Genomic DNA, 20,484 nt, shown 5'->3' with positions numbered 1-20,484 from the left:
AAGTGCATCAGAGTTGTTTCTAACAACTAGAAACTATATCCAACAAAAAAATCTAACTCCCTAGGTATAAAAATAAGCTCTAACAGTCAAATAAAAAATGAGAGTTGAAGAATTGAGAAGAGAAAAAAAAGCTATTTTGAGCAAAAAGCTAATTATTCTTCACTAAAAACACTTGTTCTTTATTTCAAATCCGAAAAAGGTGTTTGAGCTTGATTGTAATTTGTCTAGACTTGTAAAGGTACTTTGTTGTACTTTTTTTTCTTCTCTTTTTTAGGAAATTAGAGTGTGGGAAGCACTCTAAAGATTGTTGTAAGGAATTAAAGCTTGGGTTAAAAGCTCACCTTGTAAAAGCTTGGTGGAAGCTATTAATTCCACTAGTTTAGTGGAAGTCAGGTTGAAAATCTTTAATTGAGAGATCAAGATAGTGGATGTAGGTCAAGGTATACTCTTGCATTGCCCACTTCTTTTTACCCTTCCTTATTTGGTGTCCTGTAATTTTAGCAAGTTCTAGTCCTTCCCTTCATCTAGTTGATTAAGTGCTTTTCATTCTTTAAAAGGTTGAGCAAAAAATTTTTAGCGTTATTCACCCCCCTCTAGCACTCAAACAAGACCAACATACCTTTGTATTGTTGTAGCAATAGAGCCATTGCACAAGCAAAGGAGCTAAGGTCTCATAAAAAAATCCTAACATGTATTATGGCGTTACCATGTGATCAGGGAAATTATTGGAAAAGGAGACATTTGCATGAAACGTATACCAACTGAGGATAATATTGCTAATCCTCTCACTAAAACACTGTCCCAACAGAAGCATAATCGCCATGTTGAGAACATTGTCATTAAATACATATGTGATTGGCTTTAGTGCTACTTGGAGATTGTTAGAATGAGCCTTGCAAGCTATTCTCTGGTCATATGGGAATTACATTTTGAGTTATTCATGTATGACATTTTATTAATTTATAATAATCATGAAGTAGTTCTTTATCCATAAGTTGTGATTTAATTACTTTTAGTACTTATGTAAATAAAACCTATGGAACTATTTATGCCTTACAAAGGAATTGCATTGGGATACAATTATAAGATCTTTATGCATCAAAACATTATTTCTGCAAGGTCCTGATCATTGCATTATTGAGACAGGCATCAATAATAATCAAAGATTGATGCATGCTATGTTCCTTACTTGTGAAGTAAGCAACTGCTCTCATAAGTTAAAGCATAAAGATACTTGAAACTATCATGTGGGTGCTTGCCATGGGCGAGCAAGTTTACTAAACATGACCCGCCATGAGAAATGCATTTGGTACCTTACTCAAGTGTCTATGAAATACTTCTCATGTGTCAATTGTGTAACTACTCCCTAGACTTGAGACACCTGGTTGTCTTGTATAAGAAGTACTATGCTTGGATTTCATCCCTTTAGATGCCTAACCAAGGATGTCAAAACCAGATGTTTTTGGGTCTAGTATGAAGCATATGAAGGCATATGAGTAGTCAAGATAGAAATCATCACTCAAAGTAATTCAAGGGGAAATATCTCATTACTTCTTGGTTAACATTAGCTTAATCAAATCTTTGGCTAAGGTGATTAAAAGATTATGAAATGAGTTTCATAAGTCTCCATAAAGGTAATGATTTAACTGCATGAACAAATATAGAGATCAATAAGAGTATGCACTGTACCAAGCTCTTATCATCTCCAAGATATATGATAAGGGAATAAATTACACTAATAAATTATACACTAAAAAGTTGTCAAATAATCCTTCGACTTTCCTAACAATTTGGTGGCTATGATGCATTACTAGATGCCAATTTTGATATATGGAATTGAATTAATTAATTTAAAATTGAATATGATTCATTTAAATTAATCAATTAATAAAATTATAATTCAATTCCATTGCTAACATGTTAGAAACCTAATGAGTCACACACACAGGTTGCAATTTGGATTAAATTAAGAGTGTGATGATTTAAGTTAGATTTAAATCAAATTATAAGTTTTAACTACAAAGGACCTAATTAAAAGAGTTTAATTAGATATTAGTTAAATATTATAATTTTTATAATATTAAGGACTTCTTTTACAAATTTTAATCAGTCTAATAATAAAATTAAACTTAGATATAAATATCACATTATAGCCACTCTTTTCTAAGGCATCAAAAGAAAAAAAACTAATAGTTTTTCTCTTGAGTGCCATGACTCTTAAGAGAATTTTTTTATAAAACTTCTCCAATGATTCCTTACTGAAAATCAAAGAAGAAAAGAGAACAAATCGTTATCCACTTGCTAATACAAGCTCATGGTATAAAGCTCTCTCATTGAGAAGGATTTGTTGCAATCGTGTGAGCAACATTGACGGTCAAGCAATTGAGTGGCTGAGATTCTTTTGCACAAGAAAGTGTTCACGTTTTTCAACACAAAAAAGAATCCATTTGATTATGATATTATTTGAAAAGGTAAAAACTTTTTTTTTGATTTTTTATGATATTTAACTTTGCATTAAACAACTAAGATGATCTAATAGTAAAAGGTATAATTTTTTTTTTTATTTCAATTTTTGCATTATGTTAATGCTTTAATCATGCCATTTCTAGCAATCTATTGATATCTTTTATACTTTAGTGATTCATGCATGACATTGTAAGATAAAAAAACATTTAAACTAGCTATTTAAAAAATTGAAATTATTATAAGAACTTGAGATTGGATCATATACAAAAAGTTGGCTTCATCAAGGGCAGAGTTATAAGGACGGGGAGTGATGACAATTGTCACCTTTTAATTTTTTATTATTTTATTATATGTATAAAAACTTTATATGTATATTTTTTATAATTATTCTTTAATCACTACTTCTTTGGTAAAATCTTAAATTTTTGATTGAGTTCATAAACAAAAAAGCATAACTTATGCTTACTATTTTATTTTATTCACAAAGCTTTTGGAGGGAGAAAAGTGTTATTTGACTGGGGTAGACTGTTAGGTGGGTTCTTCCATGCGGAATAACGCCGTTAACAGGCGGTTATCATCTCGACTAAATTTCTCCGTTGAACAAGACTTGCCAGAGCCGCTGGATCCTGAGGGGGCGTGCTCCTCTGACCTTTTGTCCAGTTAAATTTAGCCACGTAGAATGAAGAAACTCCGTCCAGAGTCAGGATCCTCACTGGTCGACACGTGTCCTTCACAGAGATACCCACAGAAGCCTTTCGAAATTCAAAGACTTCTGTTTTTTCTGTCTTTTGTTTAGTTTACATTCAAAAGTTCTCTCAGTCCCTCCCTTTTAACTCTCTCTCTCTCTCTCTCTAGTTTCTTTCTTTTACTTTTGGTTAGTGAGTGGTTTCTGAGAAGATTCAGCTGCAAAAGGTAAGAGAAATTCTGGGTTAATTGTATATAAAATTATTATTTTTTGGCTTTACTCTTTTTTTATATTTTGGTTTTCTGGAGTTACTATTTTCTTGTTTGGTTCGTTGGAAAATAACCAAATTGAAGAAAAGGAATTTTTTTATAATTTTTTTTAGTTTTTTATCTTTTTAATTGGTCAGGCTTTGTGACAACTAATTTTAAGCTAAAATAATAAAAGAAAACAAGTTCAAATCTTGAGTAATTATTGTTCTAAAAACTGTTTAAGTTTGTTTTCAGTTCTTAGTTAATCTTAGGAAGCAGGCAGAGCAGCTCGGGGTTATGGTTTCGATGAAATAGGTCAGAAGTTTACTTCCTTTTCATTGCATGCATGGTTTTCTTTCTAAATAATTCGGTGTTATTTAGATATGAAAAAAAGAAATAAAATTTTGGGTTTTTATTGTTTGTTTAATTTCTCTGCTATAAATTAAAATTGTAATTACTTGGTTGTGATGAGACTCATGCATGTCTATTGCATGGTGTTGTTTGACAAGTTTAGGGTTTGGGTTTGTACTTAAAAGTATTCTGCTTTAAGGTTAGATGACCAATTTTTGTCAAGTGTAATTGAAAGGTTAGGACCTCATTTAAGTAATTTAATTTCCAATTGTGTTGTACATACCATATGGGTTTTTGGAATGAACAAGTGGCTTTGAAGTGGTTGATTAGCTGCTGCATCTTCTTTTCCATTTTTCAATCAGCACTGAAATCAAATTGAAATCCTGAATTGGTTAATTATATCTTAACTTCTGTCGTGCTGTGTCGTTTATCCTCTAAAATGAAAAAGGGGACGGGTGGGGGGCAAAAAGTATGAGGAAGAAAACAAATTTGCTATCCTTTTTTCCAATTGTAGCTATAATAAATTCTTCAGTTGTTGAAATTCAACAGGTTTGGCTCCTCAAATTGAAAACACTAGTTTAAGTTTGCCACTCTAGATATACTTGCATACATTCAAGGACGCAACTAAATGATCCTATTACTTTCTCTGTGGGTTTAGATTATTTTGTTTGGTGACTTCAACTTATCAACAAAGGGCTTAGCTGTAAGATGGCATTTTGTTGCTGTAATGAATTTATATTTCTAGACATCTTAAGAGAAAGCTTCATTTATCATAAGGTTCTGACAAATTTCTTGTCTGTGGCTAGGTAGAGCTAATGTTGGGACATTGTATTGAATATAATTGTCAACAACTAGTGGAATCACTTTATTAGAAATAATCTATGTAAAACATCAGAACGATTCAGAGAAAAGAAATATCAGGTCAAGCTAGTCATATGTTAAAGAGATACCTGATTCCTTGGTCTACAAATAATTGTATTCAGGGGTGGTGAGAGACAGTTTATTATCCTAAGGTTCTGATACATTTCTGTTGCTTTGGCTGTATAGTGTTAGACCTAAAGTAACATGACTGCCTGGATGTAATAGTCACTTACTTATGGAAAAATCACATGATCAGCACTCAAACATTTGTCTTTTTCTCTTAAGATTACAGTAGAAAGACTTATGATTGTCGATGAGTTAGTTCAACAATCTACCTTGAATAGCCAAATGAGAAAAAAAGTTTCAACTTCTGATTTTCACATATACTAATAACATCTGTTTCAGTGTTTTACATAGAAAGACTTTAGTATTAGTAACAGCCACCTAAGCAGCAGAGATGGATTCTTCTTCTGAGCAACCCTATTCAGTTGGTTTTGTATGCCTAATTATATGCTATAGTGGCAAAGCTAATTTATGAAATAGATAAAGTAAAAAGGTACCGCAGCTTGTGGGAGGAGGAAGTGGAGGAGATGAAGGTGGAGCTCTTCGTTGGTTAAGTGAGATACTGTTCAAGTTCAACTTGACCTAATTTGTTTTTAAATTACTACTGTTCAGTAGTTACTGGCCGTCCAAAGTTTCAATTATTTTGATAGGAATGAGGCTTGAAAGTAAGGAACATAGGAGGGAAAATATTAATTTATGAATTTGCAGTTAGTCAGTTTGTCTATTCTATGATGGACATCCTTCCATATGTGCTGGCTGCCAAAAATTTTGTTATTTTTATTGGGTATTCATGGTGAGGAAAGTTATCTCCTAATCTCTAATGCTTCTTCTTCTTGTAGAGGAGCTCCTCATTATTTAAACCTGACTAGAATCCATTTCATCTATGTATGATGTGTCAGCTTCGTTTGTGTTACACTTTTAATAATAGAGATTTAGTCTTGTTCTCTTCATTTGATCTTATTGCCCTTTTAATTAACTGTATAGTTTGAGATACTTATGGCCTTGGATATTATCAAGAAGCAATGCTTCTTGTGTCATGGTAGTGATAAAACCATAAAAGAGACAGTTTTGCTGTTCTTCACCCACATTATTTTACTTATTATACATATATATAATCTTGAAAATTTTGGTCTGAAGCGTATATGTTGGCAACAATACACTGTTATGTGCTTGATGCATACTTTGTTATCTTTATTTTTAACAGTACGTTAATGAGAAGATAGAACAGGGTTAAAAGGAGCTTCTGTTAAATTACCATGGATCAATCAGAACAAACGCAGCAGCAGCATCAGCATCAGCAACAGCATCAACAGCATCAACAACAGCCTGTAATGGGAGTTGTACCTGGTGCAGGCCAGATGGGATATTCGACTGGTCCTTACCATACTGCTTCCATGGTTGCCTCTGGTACTCCAGCAGTAGCGGTCCCTTCACCAACTCAGCCTCCAACTACTTTCTCTAGTTCTCCACACCAACTTGCCTACCAACAAGCTCAACACTTCCACCATCAACAGCAGCAGCAACAACAGCAGCAGCTTCAAATGTTCTGGGCCAACCAAATGCAAGAAATTGAGCAAACAACGGACTTCAAGAATCACAGTCTCCCACTTGCCCGGATCAAAAAGATAATGAAAGCAGATGAAGATGTGCGGATGATATCAGCAGAGGCTCCTGTTATTTTTGCAAAAGCTTGTGAAATGTTCATTTTAGAACTAACTTTACGCTCTTGGATCCACACTGAAGAGAACAAAAGGAGGACACTACAGAAGAATGATATTGCAGCTGCCATTTCAAGGACTGACGTCTTTGATTTCTTAGTTGATATTATTCCAAGGGATGAGTTGAAAGAGGAGGGACTTGGGGTCACCAAGGCCACTATTCCTTTAGTTGGTTCACCTGCTGATATTCCATATTACTATGTCCCACAGCATCCTGTAGGACCCACAGGGATGATAATGGGAAAGCCTGTTGATCAAGCTGCATTGTATCCAGGCCAGCAGGCTCGACCACCCATGGCTTTCATGCCATGGCCCCAAGGTCAGCCACAGCAGCAGCAATCTCAACAGCAGCAAAGTGATTCTTGATGAGAAGGGAGGAGCACCAATACATGGTAATTGGTTTGTTGCAGTGACATTTCTGAGAGTCAGAAATCAAATCTAGCACTGCTTTATCTATAGTTAGGTTGTAATCGTAGGTTAGGCACAAGCTGTAACATTGAAAGTGGACGGTGCCTTTTTCAACCAATGGCAGCTTTAACATGTAATGCATTCGGGTTTGTGGTTTGGTTCATGATTTTTCCTGCTCTTTGTGCTTCTTGCGAGCATTTTTTGCTTGGAAGGATCCTGGCCATTATATTTTTAGCTTGCTTAAATATAGGTTGGAAAGAGCTTTAGAGGGCATTTGTAAGTTGTAACTGATAAGAGCTGGTACTTTCCTGAAGACAATCAAACGTTATTTTATGCGTTTTCATCCATTTCTTGGTAGGGTTTTCAAGTAAAACTTGGCTAAATCATCCAACTCAGCGTACTGTTACCAGTAGGCATCAGGATGCGGGCATTGAGAGGAGCAATTAGGTCTGATAGTGTATGTCGTCTGGTCCTAATGGTATCAGTGTTTAACTATGATTTTAATAGTTATGCAAGTAAATTTACGCATGATGAGATTAACTAGAAATAGATTACGATTTTAAATGCTTATATTTATAAATGACATAATTAGTACACAAATCATTTTAAAAACATTAATTTGTATGTTTAAATAGAATCATAAATGAGTTAAACAAGTTATATGAATTAACATGAATAGATTAAGCGCGTTACGTGCAAGTTAAATGAGTTCAATTTATTTAAAACATGAAACACGATAATTTTGAATTCAAACTCAATGTTTCACGTCCCGTTACGAAAGAACAAATGGACCAGTTGGTGGTGGTGGCATAATGCCAACTCATTGAAAAGTTTTTTTCCATTGGTGATGTAATGTCGCCTATGCTTAAGGATGTGTAAACGGTTATTTCGGTTAATTCAGTTTTAAATATCCAGTAACCGAACTAACTAAACTCATATTTAGAAATAATTGAAACTGAACTGAACTATACAAATAACCAAATTAATCAAAATCGAACTAATTCTGTTCGATTTTCAAAAACTGAACTTGACAAATTTTTTATTTTTTTATTTGTATATATTTATTTGTGCTATATTTTTTTAATAAATCAATACTAGAAAAATATTAAAAATGACAATAAAAAATTATAATAAATAAGATTAATATTCATATAATTAAAAAGGAACTAAAAAGGAGAAGAGATTAGGTTTAAGATTTATTTTTCATACAAAATCTCCATAATACCCCTATTTAATTTCAGTTAGTTCAATTAAAAGTTTTTTTAACCGAAATCGAACCGAATTAAGTTTAATAACTGAACTATCCTAACCGAACTATTCAAAAAACCAAACTAATCAAATCGAAAAGATTGAACTCATTTCAATTCGAATCGGTTGTTCGATTCGATTTACATTTTCTTACTCCTACTTGTGCTTCCTTTGCACTCTTACGATAAAGTCTAGTTGGACCAATGTGGAGAACAAAGGGCAAGTCATATCTACTGTTAAAGTGTATGGAAGGCAAGGCAAGCATGGTTAACAATTAGTATTTCGAAACATGAAGCATTATAGTATACGACAATGCTTTTAAAATTCAAACATACAAATCATCCTCTATGCTCATCAACACTGAAAATCACGACAGGTTGAACTTGGTAGCACTATCGGACAATGAAAAAAAAGAAAGATATAAATCTTACTCTTTTATGTAAGAAGATTATACGTCAATTAATTAACTAAATATTCAAAAGCAGCTCAATCATACTTGTTAACGAATCTGACATCCCATCAGCTGCAGCCTTGCCAGCATGTCAACAAGTTGCTTGATATAGATGTAATGGGCAGCCAAGATCATCCCCACCAGCGACATGTTACCCAGACCCTTTGACCAAGTTTTGGTTGTATTAGACTCTTCACACTAGGCCTACGGTACCTTGAGGTACTCAATGACGTCGGAGAGGGCATTGGTGGATACTTTCTGGAGTGGGATAGGTTCCTTGTTGATGTTGACGATGCCCAGCTCCATGGCTACGGCTTAATTTGTCCACCTCCTCACCACTCTTCAGGATGAATTTATTGAAGTCAGGGATGGCCGTACACACTGTGGATGGAGATTCCAGAGAAAACAAATATGTTTCAGACAGACCGAAATGCTTTAATTTTTTAATTTGGATTGACATTCTTAGACTTGTCTTTTTCAGATATTTTGAATTTGAATTGTTTTAAATTTAAGTTTTTTTTTAGATTTCGGCTGAATTCGTATTCAAATTGTTTTAAATTCAAATTATTACTATTTTTATAATCAAATCAAATTTAATTTAAATATATTAATCAAATTCAAATAATTTCAAGTAGTTTGTACTCCATCAGTTTAAATTCAAATTGTTACCTTCGACCAAAAAAAGTTTAAATATAATCAAAACAATCCATTATGTCTTTGTTTCATCAATTTTCTCTTTAATTGCTCTATTTTTATATATATATAATATAAATATTTTTCTTCATTTTATTCTTTTTTTTATATATTTAATAAGCTTATTTTCTCTTACCAAAAAGTATCCAAAGAAATAAAATATTATATAAAAGAAGATTCCCCTCATCTCTTACTAGTATGTCACACTACACATCTGCCTCCGTTATTGTATACTCATATCTGCTTGCTTTTAACAGTCAGTGTGGGTCGTACACCATCAAACCATCATCATCGCATATTGTGAACCCAATGGTTAACTAAAAGCATTAAGTTGGATTCAAATATTCAATTTCAAAACAAGAAATTTCTAACAAATCAACCAAAAATGTGAATCCAATTTATATCCACTGCATTGAGCTTAGATTAATAAGACTCATCAACTATGGCTGCCCTAATCACCAAAGCAATAAAAAGGTTACCTCTCAAGCTAAATGTCTTAGGAGTCTTCCTATTTACAAACCCTTCCAATCCAGGCAAGATAATTTTTGTACTGAAAAAAATAACATAAGCAATCTACCATAACAACGAAAAATACTTTAAAGCCAAAAATCAAAGTGATAGACCAGCCAGAAACATTATGAAACTTTATAGAACACTGCAATTCATGAATGGTTGCATTCCTCAAATCATACATATGCAGCATAATTTCTGTAAACATGCTCCTAGAAGCAGAGGACAGGCACAAGGCCTAGAGGGTGATAAACATTGCATGGCAAAGGTAATAACCATTGTGATTACATAGATACAATTGCCATGGAATTTACTCTCAATCACAAACCCAAGCTAGGCATCAATCACCCAAACATCTGACTTGTTACTCTTTAATGTTTACCTCTTTCCTTCTATTGTTAACCAAAACCGCTCTAACTTATCAATACCAGCATTAATTAACCAAAACTCTTCTAATCATGAAGGAGAACAAAGAGTAAAACTAAGCTGGTCAAGACAAGCATGAGTTTAGTTGATTATAACCCAGAAAAACAAATCCGATCCAAACAGAAAGGAAAAAGTTAATGGCTTCACACAATCAAACAATTAATCATAAGAAAAATATGTTCACTATTATTGAAAACATAGCAATATCAGATGAACATAATGTACCCTATTTTAAGTAATCAGTCAATTTTGTATTTAATCCCCATCAACTGAAAAATTTATAAGGAAAAAACTATTCCTAATAATGAAACTCGCGAATCATCAATCAATCATCATCAGGATCAACACCTTCAAAAGCCCATTCGTTCTCCGCCCTAATTGCAGCCTCCTCCTCCGGCGTATAATCGTTCTCTATTCCAAAAAACCTCCTCACATACTCCACGCTCTTATTCTTGATCCTATCAGCCACGGCCTGATTCAACATATCAAGAAGCGCTTTTATATTCAAATAATTTGCAGCCAAGATCAACTCTTTCAGAGACTCATTATCACGCGCCTTGACGAACTCTTCGTCGTAAGTCCTGACTTGTTCGTCGATGGATGAGGAGGTTTCGCGAGCACGGAAGGCCAGGTGGGACTTACAGTACTCGATTATGGCTGAGAGGCACTTCGAGGTGACGTTGGGGAGAGGGATGGTATCCTCAGAAGCGTCGGGGTTTTCGTCGAAAAAGGTTTTGATTGTGCTGAACTCCATGGCTATTGCTTCCTCGACTTCGAATTCGTGATTGTCGGCGGTTCGCAGGGTAATTTTCTTGGTCTCAACGGCGGCCATCGACATCGTAGTTGGGTTAGGGATTTTGATGGGATTTGAAGAATTGGGAGAAGACAAGTTGCGATTCGGAGCTCAGTATTTGAGAGAGAGAGAGTGTGCGTGCTGTTGGGGAGGGGGTGACGCTTCTTTTATAGGGCCAATTTGTGGAAATAAATAAATAATAAAATAATTAGTTTTAGAACTTAATAAGGTTTAGAATTTGTATTTCCGAGTCTAAGTTTAATTATGTTAGCACAAAACTTTCTATTTTTTTTATTAATTTTTTTATTTACTCTTTGATGATTTAATTAAAAGATCGCATGCTACAATAACTAAAAATATTCTTTTATCTACATAGGTAATACTTACATGTGGCTACAGGTATTTTCGTTTTATTTTTTTCCAATTACATACTAAACAAACTAATATAATAATCCAAAAACAAATAATGTAAATACACAATTGATTGATTTCATCATATATTTCATCTACAATAAACATTTTTGTTTATTTTTTGAAAAATTAGTATTTCTAAATCTTCAAATAAAAGGCATGATAAAATTTGAGCTATTTAGAAAAATTTAAATAAGTTTTCTTTTTTATTGTATTGAATCAAATTCATATATTTATGATTAATAGTTGACTAACTGTTGTTAGTTAAAATAATATTTGTCTTCATGTCATACCGACATGACATATTGATATATCGTAATTGATGATAACATAATATATTAATGTGATATGGTGACATAATCAAATGATAATTTTCACCCTTCACATTAAATAGTTCAAGGACGTTTTCAAACATTATAACCAAATAAAATCAACATTTTACTTGTGCATGTATAAATGTCATTTATATAAAATATCTTTCTTATTTTGTATCCATGAGATAAGGTTATATATGGAGAATAAGTTAAAATTATTAGTTAGACATTAAGTTAGATTTATTAATCATTGGTGAGATAGATCCACCTCTACTTAAATCACTTTCACATTACTACATATACAATTAGCTAGAAAATATTTGAGTTCAATTGATTCATTTAAATCCATTTTAAATTTAAGCAATTGACAGTTAATTTCGAATATTTTTATAAAAAATATTATTTGTTTTTTATCTTTATCATATTATTTTTGTCTCATCTCACATGATGATAATTTCTGATCACATTATAATATCTCATTTATAAATTAAATGATTAAGTATTAATTAATGGACAAAAGAGGTAAGACAAGTAGCATGAAGTTCTTTTGTTATTTTGTAACTAATATTGAGAATAGGCAGAGTCAATGGTATGAATACAGGGATATGCTGCAAAAATTTTGGCTCAATTCAATTCATCTATGTAATTTTGGAAGGTATGTATATGTTTTGCTCATGTGCATATGCCTAAAAATCATAACTCAATACTTTTGCATATTGATCTAGAGGTGAACAATTGGTTCTTTATATAAATGAATTCTTTTTGTAATTAGACTTCATGTCAAACCCTACTTTGTAAAATAATTATAATGTCATTCACATGCTTGATAAAATGTTTGTATATTTAGGAAGTTCGAGAAATCGTTAAAAGACGATATTGCCCCTAATGGTACCATTAAGTCGATTAAGCCTCGAACTAGTTCAAATAGGAATTTTAAGGTGAAATTAAGAGTTTCACAATTCAGGGATGACTCAAAATGGTAATTAGGAGTTCGAGGATCAATTCGGAGTCAAACCGGAATTTTCACTATCTAGGGGTAAAATTGTAATTTTTCCACTCGCGGACAAAATTTAAGATTTTCAGAGAATTTAGATCACATTTGACAAATTGGAGAATGGTATGAGTATAAGGGATGAAAAATATGTCTATGGGCAATTTTTAAGTTTTTGGGGTAAAAATGTAATTTTTCACTTTACGAGGGCAAAAGTGTAATTTTTAAAAATTTACTCCACCAAAACTTTGGAAAAGTCTAGAAATTTCATGGAAGACATGGATAAGTGAAGAGGATTGAGTGGTAGAAAAAGAAAGTCAAAAAGATGGCTAGAAAAAATAAAATAATAAAATATTTAAAAGGTAAATAAAATAATAATATTTTATTAAGCCTATTAAAAGGCTTGAAAATTTCAGAATTCTTCATTGGGAGGGTCAGCCAAAACCAGCAGGAGACAGAGAGAAATAAGAACAAACCCTAGAGTGAGAAAATTCAAAGAAAAAGTGTGATTTTTCAAGGAATCAAGTGTTTAAAGGTATGATTTTTCAAGCTTAGTTTAAGATTTATCATTTCCATGCATTTCTCCTTATTTTCCATGGTTAAATTATGTGTTTTGATGATGGATTCAAATCTGATCATATGGGTTTAGAGAGAAAAAGTTGTTAGATTAATTTGATTTTGAACTATGTTAGTGTTTAGTGTTAGTTTAGCATGTTTATGAGTAAAACAACAAGAAAAATATTCATTTTCTCCATGAATTTCTCTAGGCCGAATCTAGCCAATGGTGTGTGAGGATGAGGTTGACTTTATTTTAAGAGAATTAGATGGAAAAATGATGAATTATGAGGTTGGAAATTAAATGGGAATTTTTGGTGCAAAAAAATTGAAATTTTTACCCACTAGGGGTAAAAAGCGTAATTTGTGATCCGAACTGATAAATTGGACCACATTCACAGTCATTGAGGTATTGTGGATATAATTGGATAATTGAAATTGAAATGGATGGAATTGGAGTTGAATTGGAGATTTTAGAAATTTACACCGTGTATAGGCGAGTTAGGTCGGACACTGTGATTAAGCGATTGTCCAAACATTTCACACCATATCTAGTGCATACGCATGGATAAGAGCCTGAAATAATACATATTGATTTGACACAAATTATTGAATTTTTTATGTCATGTATTATGGATAGGTGGTGAGCTATCTGATACGGGTAAAAGACTACACCCGAGGACCGAGAATAAGAGTATATCTACTCCTAGTACAGTGAGTAAACTTACTATCGTCTTAATTATCTAGAGTAGATTTATTTAATTGTGTGATTTTATGGAAAAATGGTTTAATTGGAAAATTATTGTGTTTTATGGGAAAATGGGATTTTATAAAATAATTTTATAAAAATTTTGAAAATTTAATAATGATTTCAAAAATAGAGTAATTGGAGACCTATACTATGATTGTGTTGTTTATCCATGATTTTACATTAAATGGCTTATGATAAATGTGGGTATGACTGGTTATTTTTATGATTTAAAGAATATGCGAACTGCTTTGATTTGCCTTGAATGTGTTAAGTGAGCCATGTCATACTATTGTGATTTTATTGGTTGGTGGATTATAAAGTGGGTACTGCAGTGACGGGGGTTCCGTGGGCCAGCCTAATTAGAAGGGCACGGTTCCCAATTATTGAGCTTACCTCAATTGGAGAGGCGCATAGGATAACTCCCGAGGTAGGATTTGAGTACACTTCACGTTGGCCACCACGTGAAATTGGGACTCAGCCAACGCCAAGGAACGGCTGTGTTGTCATAGGTGAAATGTGTTTGTGTGTGTGACAATAAACAGCCTTGGCGGTCTCAATAAGATGCCTTCGCGGGGTATCGTCGAGAATGGATTTTTGGCAAGGGCCAAGTTTTTGAAAAGTGCATAAGCCATGTTGAGTAATTGGATGAAATCCAATTATTTATATGGGTTAGGATGAATTATTTTAATTATCTCCTATTACTCGGCTTTAGATTATTTTGATGATGCCTGTCTACTCACTGGGATTTTATAATCTCACCCCTTCTTCCTATACATTTTTCAGGCTCAGGACAATTTGTTGATAGTTGATTAAGACGAGAATTAATCTCGGAGTTGCATCTTAGAAAGTAAGGGTTCGTAACCCTACATTTTCTTAGTCAATTGGGGGTCCACGTGTCACTGTAAAAGTAATTTTATTCTTTAGTTATTTAATTTAAAATATGTATGAATATATTTAGCTTTTACACCATGTTTTTGGTGAGTTTCGGTATTTTCGAAGAAAAATGATGAAAATGCCCCTGTGAGCCAGAAAGTAATATTTTATTATTTTGATTTGGAAATGACTTATGATTTTTTTTGAAATGTGAGATTTAATAACTGTCGCTCACTGGGGAGATGTAGAAGCTGATGCTAAGCCTTGTGGGGTTTCGATCGGCATTTGGGGTAATGAGTACCTATCGGGGACGTCGCGGCGGTTATCACAGGTTCGATGGGAGTTCCGGGTCGTGACACTTCATCTTTTTGTAATTAAGTAGTGTAATTAGTTTGTACATTTTCTGCACAAATTACTTTTTAGTTACTAAAGAATAAACTTTGATGTGTAAAAGTATATTTTTGGTATAAATGTAATGCTACAAAAAATTGGTATTGATACCTAATTTAGTTCTGGATGATAAAGCTCTATTCAATTTAATCCATGTACTATAAAATTTTGTTTAATTTAATTCATGTACTTTATAATTTTGTTCATTTTAGTCCATATATTCCACAATTTTGTTTACTTTTATCCTTATGGCATGGCACAAAATATATTGGAAAATTCTTTTTTTAAAAAATTGGTTTGACAATTAAGCACCACTAACTGTCAATTTGAACAGAGTTAGACAGAGGACTCAATTACACAAAATCTCAAAATGGAGGGATTAAATTAACGAAAAACCTATTGTACAAAGACCTATGGGATACTTTGACTATCTAAATTTGAGTTGTGTCAAATTGTTTGAGTTTACGCCAATCAGGGTTTGAGTAAGTTCAATTCCTGAGTTTGGATTTTTTTTTTAGATACATGTCAATTTGAGTTGACGTTAAACGAATTTGGATTGTTAACTTTTTTCTGATCAAAAGATTTGATTTCAAAAATTTTTCAGTTTCAAGTAAGATTTACTATTTCTTGTCATTTTACATATGCAATCTCAATCTCTTGTTTATATAGCTGTTACAATTGAGCCATAAGTGTGGAAGCCCATTTAGGGGTTGAATCAACAAGCTCATCATGTCCAGTGTGACAACATAGTAAATAAAATGGAGTAATGTTTACAAGCATCTTATTATGATAATCTATAACCTAATGTAAAAGAAAGCGCCAAAGGGGCTCCCACACAATGCCACGTCTACCTCAAGATTTTTCTGCCACGTGCACACATGTGGATATGCTTATGGGGCTTTGTTTATGGTAGGCTGCACGGGCCAAGGTGCCTTATGTTGATCGAGTCACATGCTCGAAGGATAGGGGTTGACGCACCAACAAGTTCGCTTTGGGTGCCCAAGGGTTTTTTTGCTCTTTCCTCTCTTAAGTTATGTTTCTCTTTAGGGTTTTTCTCACCCTTGAGCCACCTTGGTGTGGTTGATGGTTTTCTTCCTTTTGTTGTTATTCTCTATTGTTTTGTCTTTTGTGTAGGGCTTAGGTGTGGTTGATCAATTGTCATTTTTGTTGATCTCACGTCCCTACGTTCTCGGTCTGACTATTTCAAAGTTGGTCTCAAGTAGGGTTGGGAGGTGCATTGGATTAATTTTTTCCATTTTTCTTGGCGGGTTTGTGTCGTATAGTTTTGGGTTTTTCGAATTTTGTGCTCACCGTCTAATTGCGTACGGCCAACTAATATGTCTGGCCTAAGATGTCTTTCGTGCATCAACTATTTGACATTGTCCTTTGCTTCTCTATGCTTGACCTACTCTTGTCCTTTTTTACTATATTTTGGATTTTCTTTTTACTATTCTTGTTTTTCTTTCGTTTGGTTTTTTCTGTTGCTATATTTATTCATTTCCTAATTTTTTTCTCTGATGGCTTCAGTTGTTAGGGTTTAGGGTTTGAAGAAATCTAGGTTTTGGGTTGTATCTGAAATAAGCTATAATTTGCATTTGTCCATGATTATTTATGGTCTTTTATGAATTACTGTTTTGTTCATTGTTGTGTAGATATGATGGATGCTCGTCTCAAATGGGGCCATGTTTTCGGGGAAGATGGCCTTCATATGAATTTTGCATGATTTTTAAAACATTTTATTATTGTGGTTATGTTGTTTGGTTTATATAATTGTTCTTTTAAAAAATATTTTCTGCTTTAGTTATTGTTATGTGGAAACGATGGGTTCCTCTGTGAGATGCGATGATATTCTTTTTGGGGACAATGGTTTTGATTCGAGGTTTACATTATTTTTTAAAGGTTTTATTATTCCAGTTTTGTTGCTTGGTTTATATCATTACTTGTTTCATGAATGAAATTTCTATGTTCCAATTATGATTTACTTTTGTCGGATTATTTCATGGATTTGATTTAGTTCTTGATTTTTTTTTTATTTGTATCGTTTATTGATCGTTTGTTTAGTTCGTTTGATTGATAGTTATTATCTTTTTAAATATGTTCAATGGTTTGTTTTATGTTTGATCTTTTCTAATCATCAAAAAAATTTTTTTTTCTTTCAATGTTTGGTTTTTATGATTTGTAGTGTTAGTTGTTTGGTTATTTTGTTGCTTTTATTTTATATTTTATGTTTTGCTTGTCATTTAGTTTTTTCTAATTGTATATTTTTTATTTGTCTCCAATGATGATTGGCCAAAAATCTCACTCTTTTTTTATTACTGTGTCAGACAAAGTTGTTCGCTTGTTTATTGGTTTTCAATGTAGATTGTCTTTTTTAATTTATAAGTTTCCTTATTGATCTTATTAACAACTAGGGCAATCAAAATAGCGATTGCCAACTACAAAACGTTTGACTTTAATGAGGTCTAATCACACAATACAATTTATGTTGTTGCCTTAAGATTTTCAACAGCTCCATCTATTAAGTTAAAATCACTCGCACTGGCACCACCAATGGAACAAGCAGAAGAACAACCTCTGTAATCACCAATCAAACACCAAATTGCTAGAGAACTCTTCACAGACTCTACACCACACAAGTCACCACCACCAAAGGAGAAGAGTCACCAACCAAGAAATACAAAAGCAGGTTACATTGATAAATACCTCATTTCTTTGATCCATTATTGATTCAAAGACACTTACATACCATTTGTCTTAATTTATTTGTTACTGCTTCAAAGTGATTCATTATATAATTTTTTTCCCTTCAATAAAATAATGTACAACTTGAACAAGAAAATATGTTTGTTATAATTAATGGGTGCATTTTTTTCATACTTCTTTCCTTATTGTTGTTTACAAAAAATAGATCATTATTGAGATTTTAAGTTGAGATGCCACTATTTGTTTACATATCTTTAGTGGTTAATTTCGATGCCTGATGCAAAATTCTGTTTTTATTTTTGCGTTCATCATGGATAATAAGATTGTTCATAACATAATTAACCTATTCACTCCATTGTTAAATATTTTCACCTTTTCTTGAACCTACCATGGTTAGTTGATTGCGAATTTTTATCAAACTTAGTTTAGAACTTCCCAATTACAATTTTGAGACTTTTTCGTTGACATAATTGTAAAGACTTGAAATATACTTGCATATTCTTTCTTTAATTTTCTTTACTACTGAAATCCACATTCACTACATTGTCCCACAAAAAGTTAAAGTGGATTCCTTTTGCAAATCTATTATTGATTGTTTTATATTCAAAAGGATTTCAAGTTTCTGGTTTCAAAATATTCCTTCTTTATTGCTTGAAGGCTGATAACTCTTACATCATTTACTATCACAAATCTCTGTTAACTAATATTGTAACACATGATCACCATATATATTTCATTTCCATGACTACTTACCCTTACACTATATACACAATTTACTTTTGTTTAATGTTTGCTTATACAACTGTTCGTTCTGCTAATTTCTACTCAATATTATTATCTAATTTGTCTTGACACTTTAACTGATCAGCTCATTACAATAAATAAGTTTCAACTTCTCTTTTAATCTTCACAGAGCATCCTCCAAAACAACTCAGCCATCCAATGACAACTGCACTAAAGACTCTTTGTCCAACCCTGAATAGTAAGAAATTCTACAACTTAGATCACTAACATGCCAAAAACTACATTATATTTTTTGTTCATAGACATGATCAAAAATTGAACATTGTGATGTTCACTTTTGAATGAGCACAAACGTCTACAAAAATACAACATCATGACATCATATTCATTTTGTTCATCTACCCTAACTTTTTCTTGATTGGGCAAAAATGAATGTTTACAATTACAACCATTGCTTTATATTTTTTGCTTACAAGCAGTGTGATAGATTTAATACTACAATGTTAACTTTTGCATACAAACAAACATCTCTAGAAACACCTGCATCAGATCATGATCTTAAACATTATACTAACTTTTATGTGTGCACAAGCATCTGAAATATTACACAATTAGAAGATTCTCTTCATTTTCTTCATAGTAATTGACTTTATTTTTTTATTAACTACATATATGTCAAAGTCCAATTTTCGGGTCATAACCGGCGCATGGGCCAAATGGGCACAGCCCTCCAAACCCAAGCAAGGCTCTTATGCAACTTGTTCATCATTCCATCAAACAATTTCTAAAGTTACATTTCTTAATACTCGTATTTATAGTAACCCAAAACGATGTCAACTATTGCCAACTCATAGTGGCAACATTAATTAGAATGCACACACACTGTTCGTAATATGTATCTTAGTGATTTACATCACGTGTACATTTACACAGGTGAAAGACTCTCGACTTCCAGTGAAGAGACCTTAGGTGAAGGTGCAGCTACTAAATGTCGTAGTACCTACCAAAAGGGCAAATATACGTGGACCCTTCACTTTAAGTTCCAACTATCTCCGGATCTGAAAAACATGAAGTTGAAAAAGAGTGAGTATAAACTCAGTAAGTGAACATAAGAAGGGAACAAGCATTAATACGAGAAGTTTTAGAAAACATGATACACTTATGTTGAAAACACTGCAATTTAGCTCAATTTCTTGTTAAAACCCCTTAATTAAACTCTTGATCATTTAGTGCCTTAGTATTGAAAAATCCATGATCAATGAAGAAGTTAAAGAGTGAACGTACAGTAGAGTTCAAGCAAGGCAAGCATAGCAGAACAAATTGCAGCGAGAATGCCTTTTCGCTGCAACAAACTTCAGGGTAAATTTTTGAACCAATAACCCGAGAGTTTCTTGCTGCAACGAAAATTTTAACAGCTTTTTTACCCATCCACCTGAGAGTTTCTAGCTGCAATGAGAATGCATTTTCGTTGTAGTGAAAATTCAGGCAGTATTTTTACCTAACCAATCGAGAGTTTCTCGCTGCAACGAGAATGCATTTTCGCTACAGCGAAAACTTGGCCATGAAATTCCCCAGCACCCGAGAGTTTCTCGCTACAGTGAGAATGAATTTTCGTTGAAACGAGAAACAAGGCAATTAAGTTAGAAGAATTTTTGTCACAATAAGAATCCAGTTTTGCTACAATGCAATTCAATTTGGAGGCATTTAACAATTTCAACATTCAATAGTCAATGCAAATACAAATTAATTCCAAACCTCTCTATATAGCAAATATATATATATATATATATATATATATATATATACATATATAAACACATATACCACCACT

General features: G+C 32.9%; 1 protein-coding gene and 1 pseudogene across 4 annotated transcripts; one reads left to right on the top strand and one right to left on the bottom strand.

The window, feature by feature from the left end:
- The first annotated feature begins 3,219 nt into the window (after window positions 1-3,219).
- Window positions 3,220-7,147, top strand: NF-YC2 (nuclear factor Y, subunit C2). 4 transcript variants are annotated; one of them, XM_088808324.1, is made up of 3 exons: window positions 3,233-3,378; window positions 3,655-3,714; window positions 5,903-7,147. In XM_088808324.1, exon 3 carries the CDS (start codon window positions 5,931-5,933, stop codon window positions 6,756-6,758), a length of 828 nt encoding a protein of 275 aa, XP_088664450.1. In that variant the 5' UTR covers window positions 3,233-3,378; window positions 3,655-3,714; window positions 5,903-5,930; the 3' UTR covers window positions 6,759-7,147. The 4 variants fall into 4 exon arrangements, with proteins under 4 accessions (XP_007022626.2, XP_007022624.2, XP_088664450.1 ...); XM_007022561.3 differs by having other exon boundaries at window positions 3,234-3,378; window positions 5,879-7,147; XM_007022564.3 differs by lacking the exon at window positions 3,655-3,714 and having other exon boundaries at window positions 3,220-3,378.
- A 3,140-nt stretch (window positions 7,148-10,287) lies between these two features.
- On the bottom strand, window positions 10,288-11,071 carry LOC18594890 (SKP1-like protein 14 pseudogene; annotated as a pseudogene).
- Window positions 11,072-20,484: the final 9,413 nt, after the last annotated feature.

Source organism: Theobroma cacao, chromosome 7 (genome assembly GCF_053813885.1).
Source record: "Theobroma cacao isolate CCN51 chromosome 7, ASM5381388v1, whole genome shotgun sequence".
Lineage (NCBI taxonomy): Eukaryota > Viridiplantae > Streptophyta > Magnoliopsida > Malvales > Malvaceae > Theobroma > Theobroma cacao.
Note: the sequence above shows the minus strand (reverse complement) of the source record. Positions and strands in the feature narration are given on the sequence as shown.

Coding starts and splice junctions, on each gene's coding strand:
- NF-YC2 (XM_007022564.3), top strand. CDS start 5,931: ATGGATCAATCAGAACAAACGCAGCAGCAGCATCAGCATCAGCAACAG.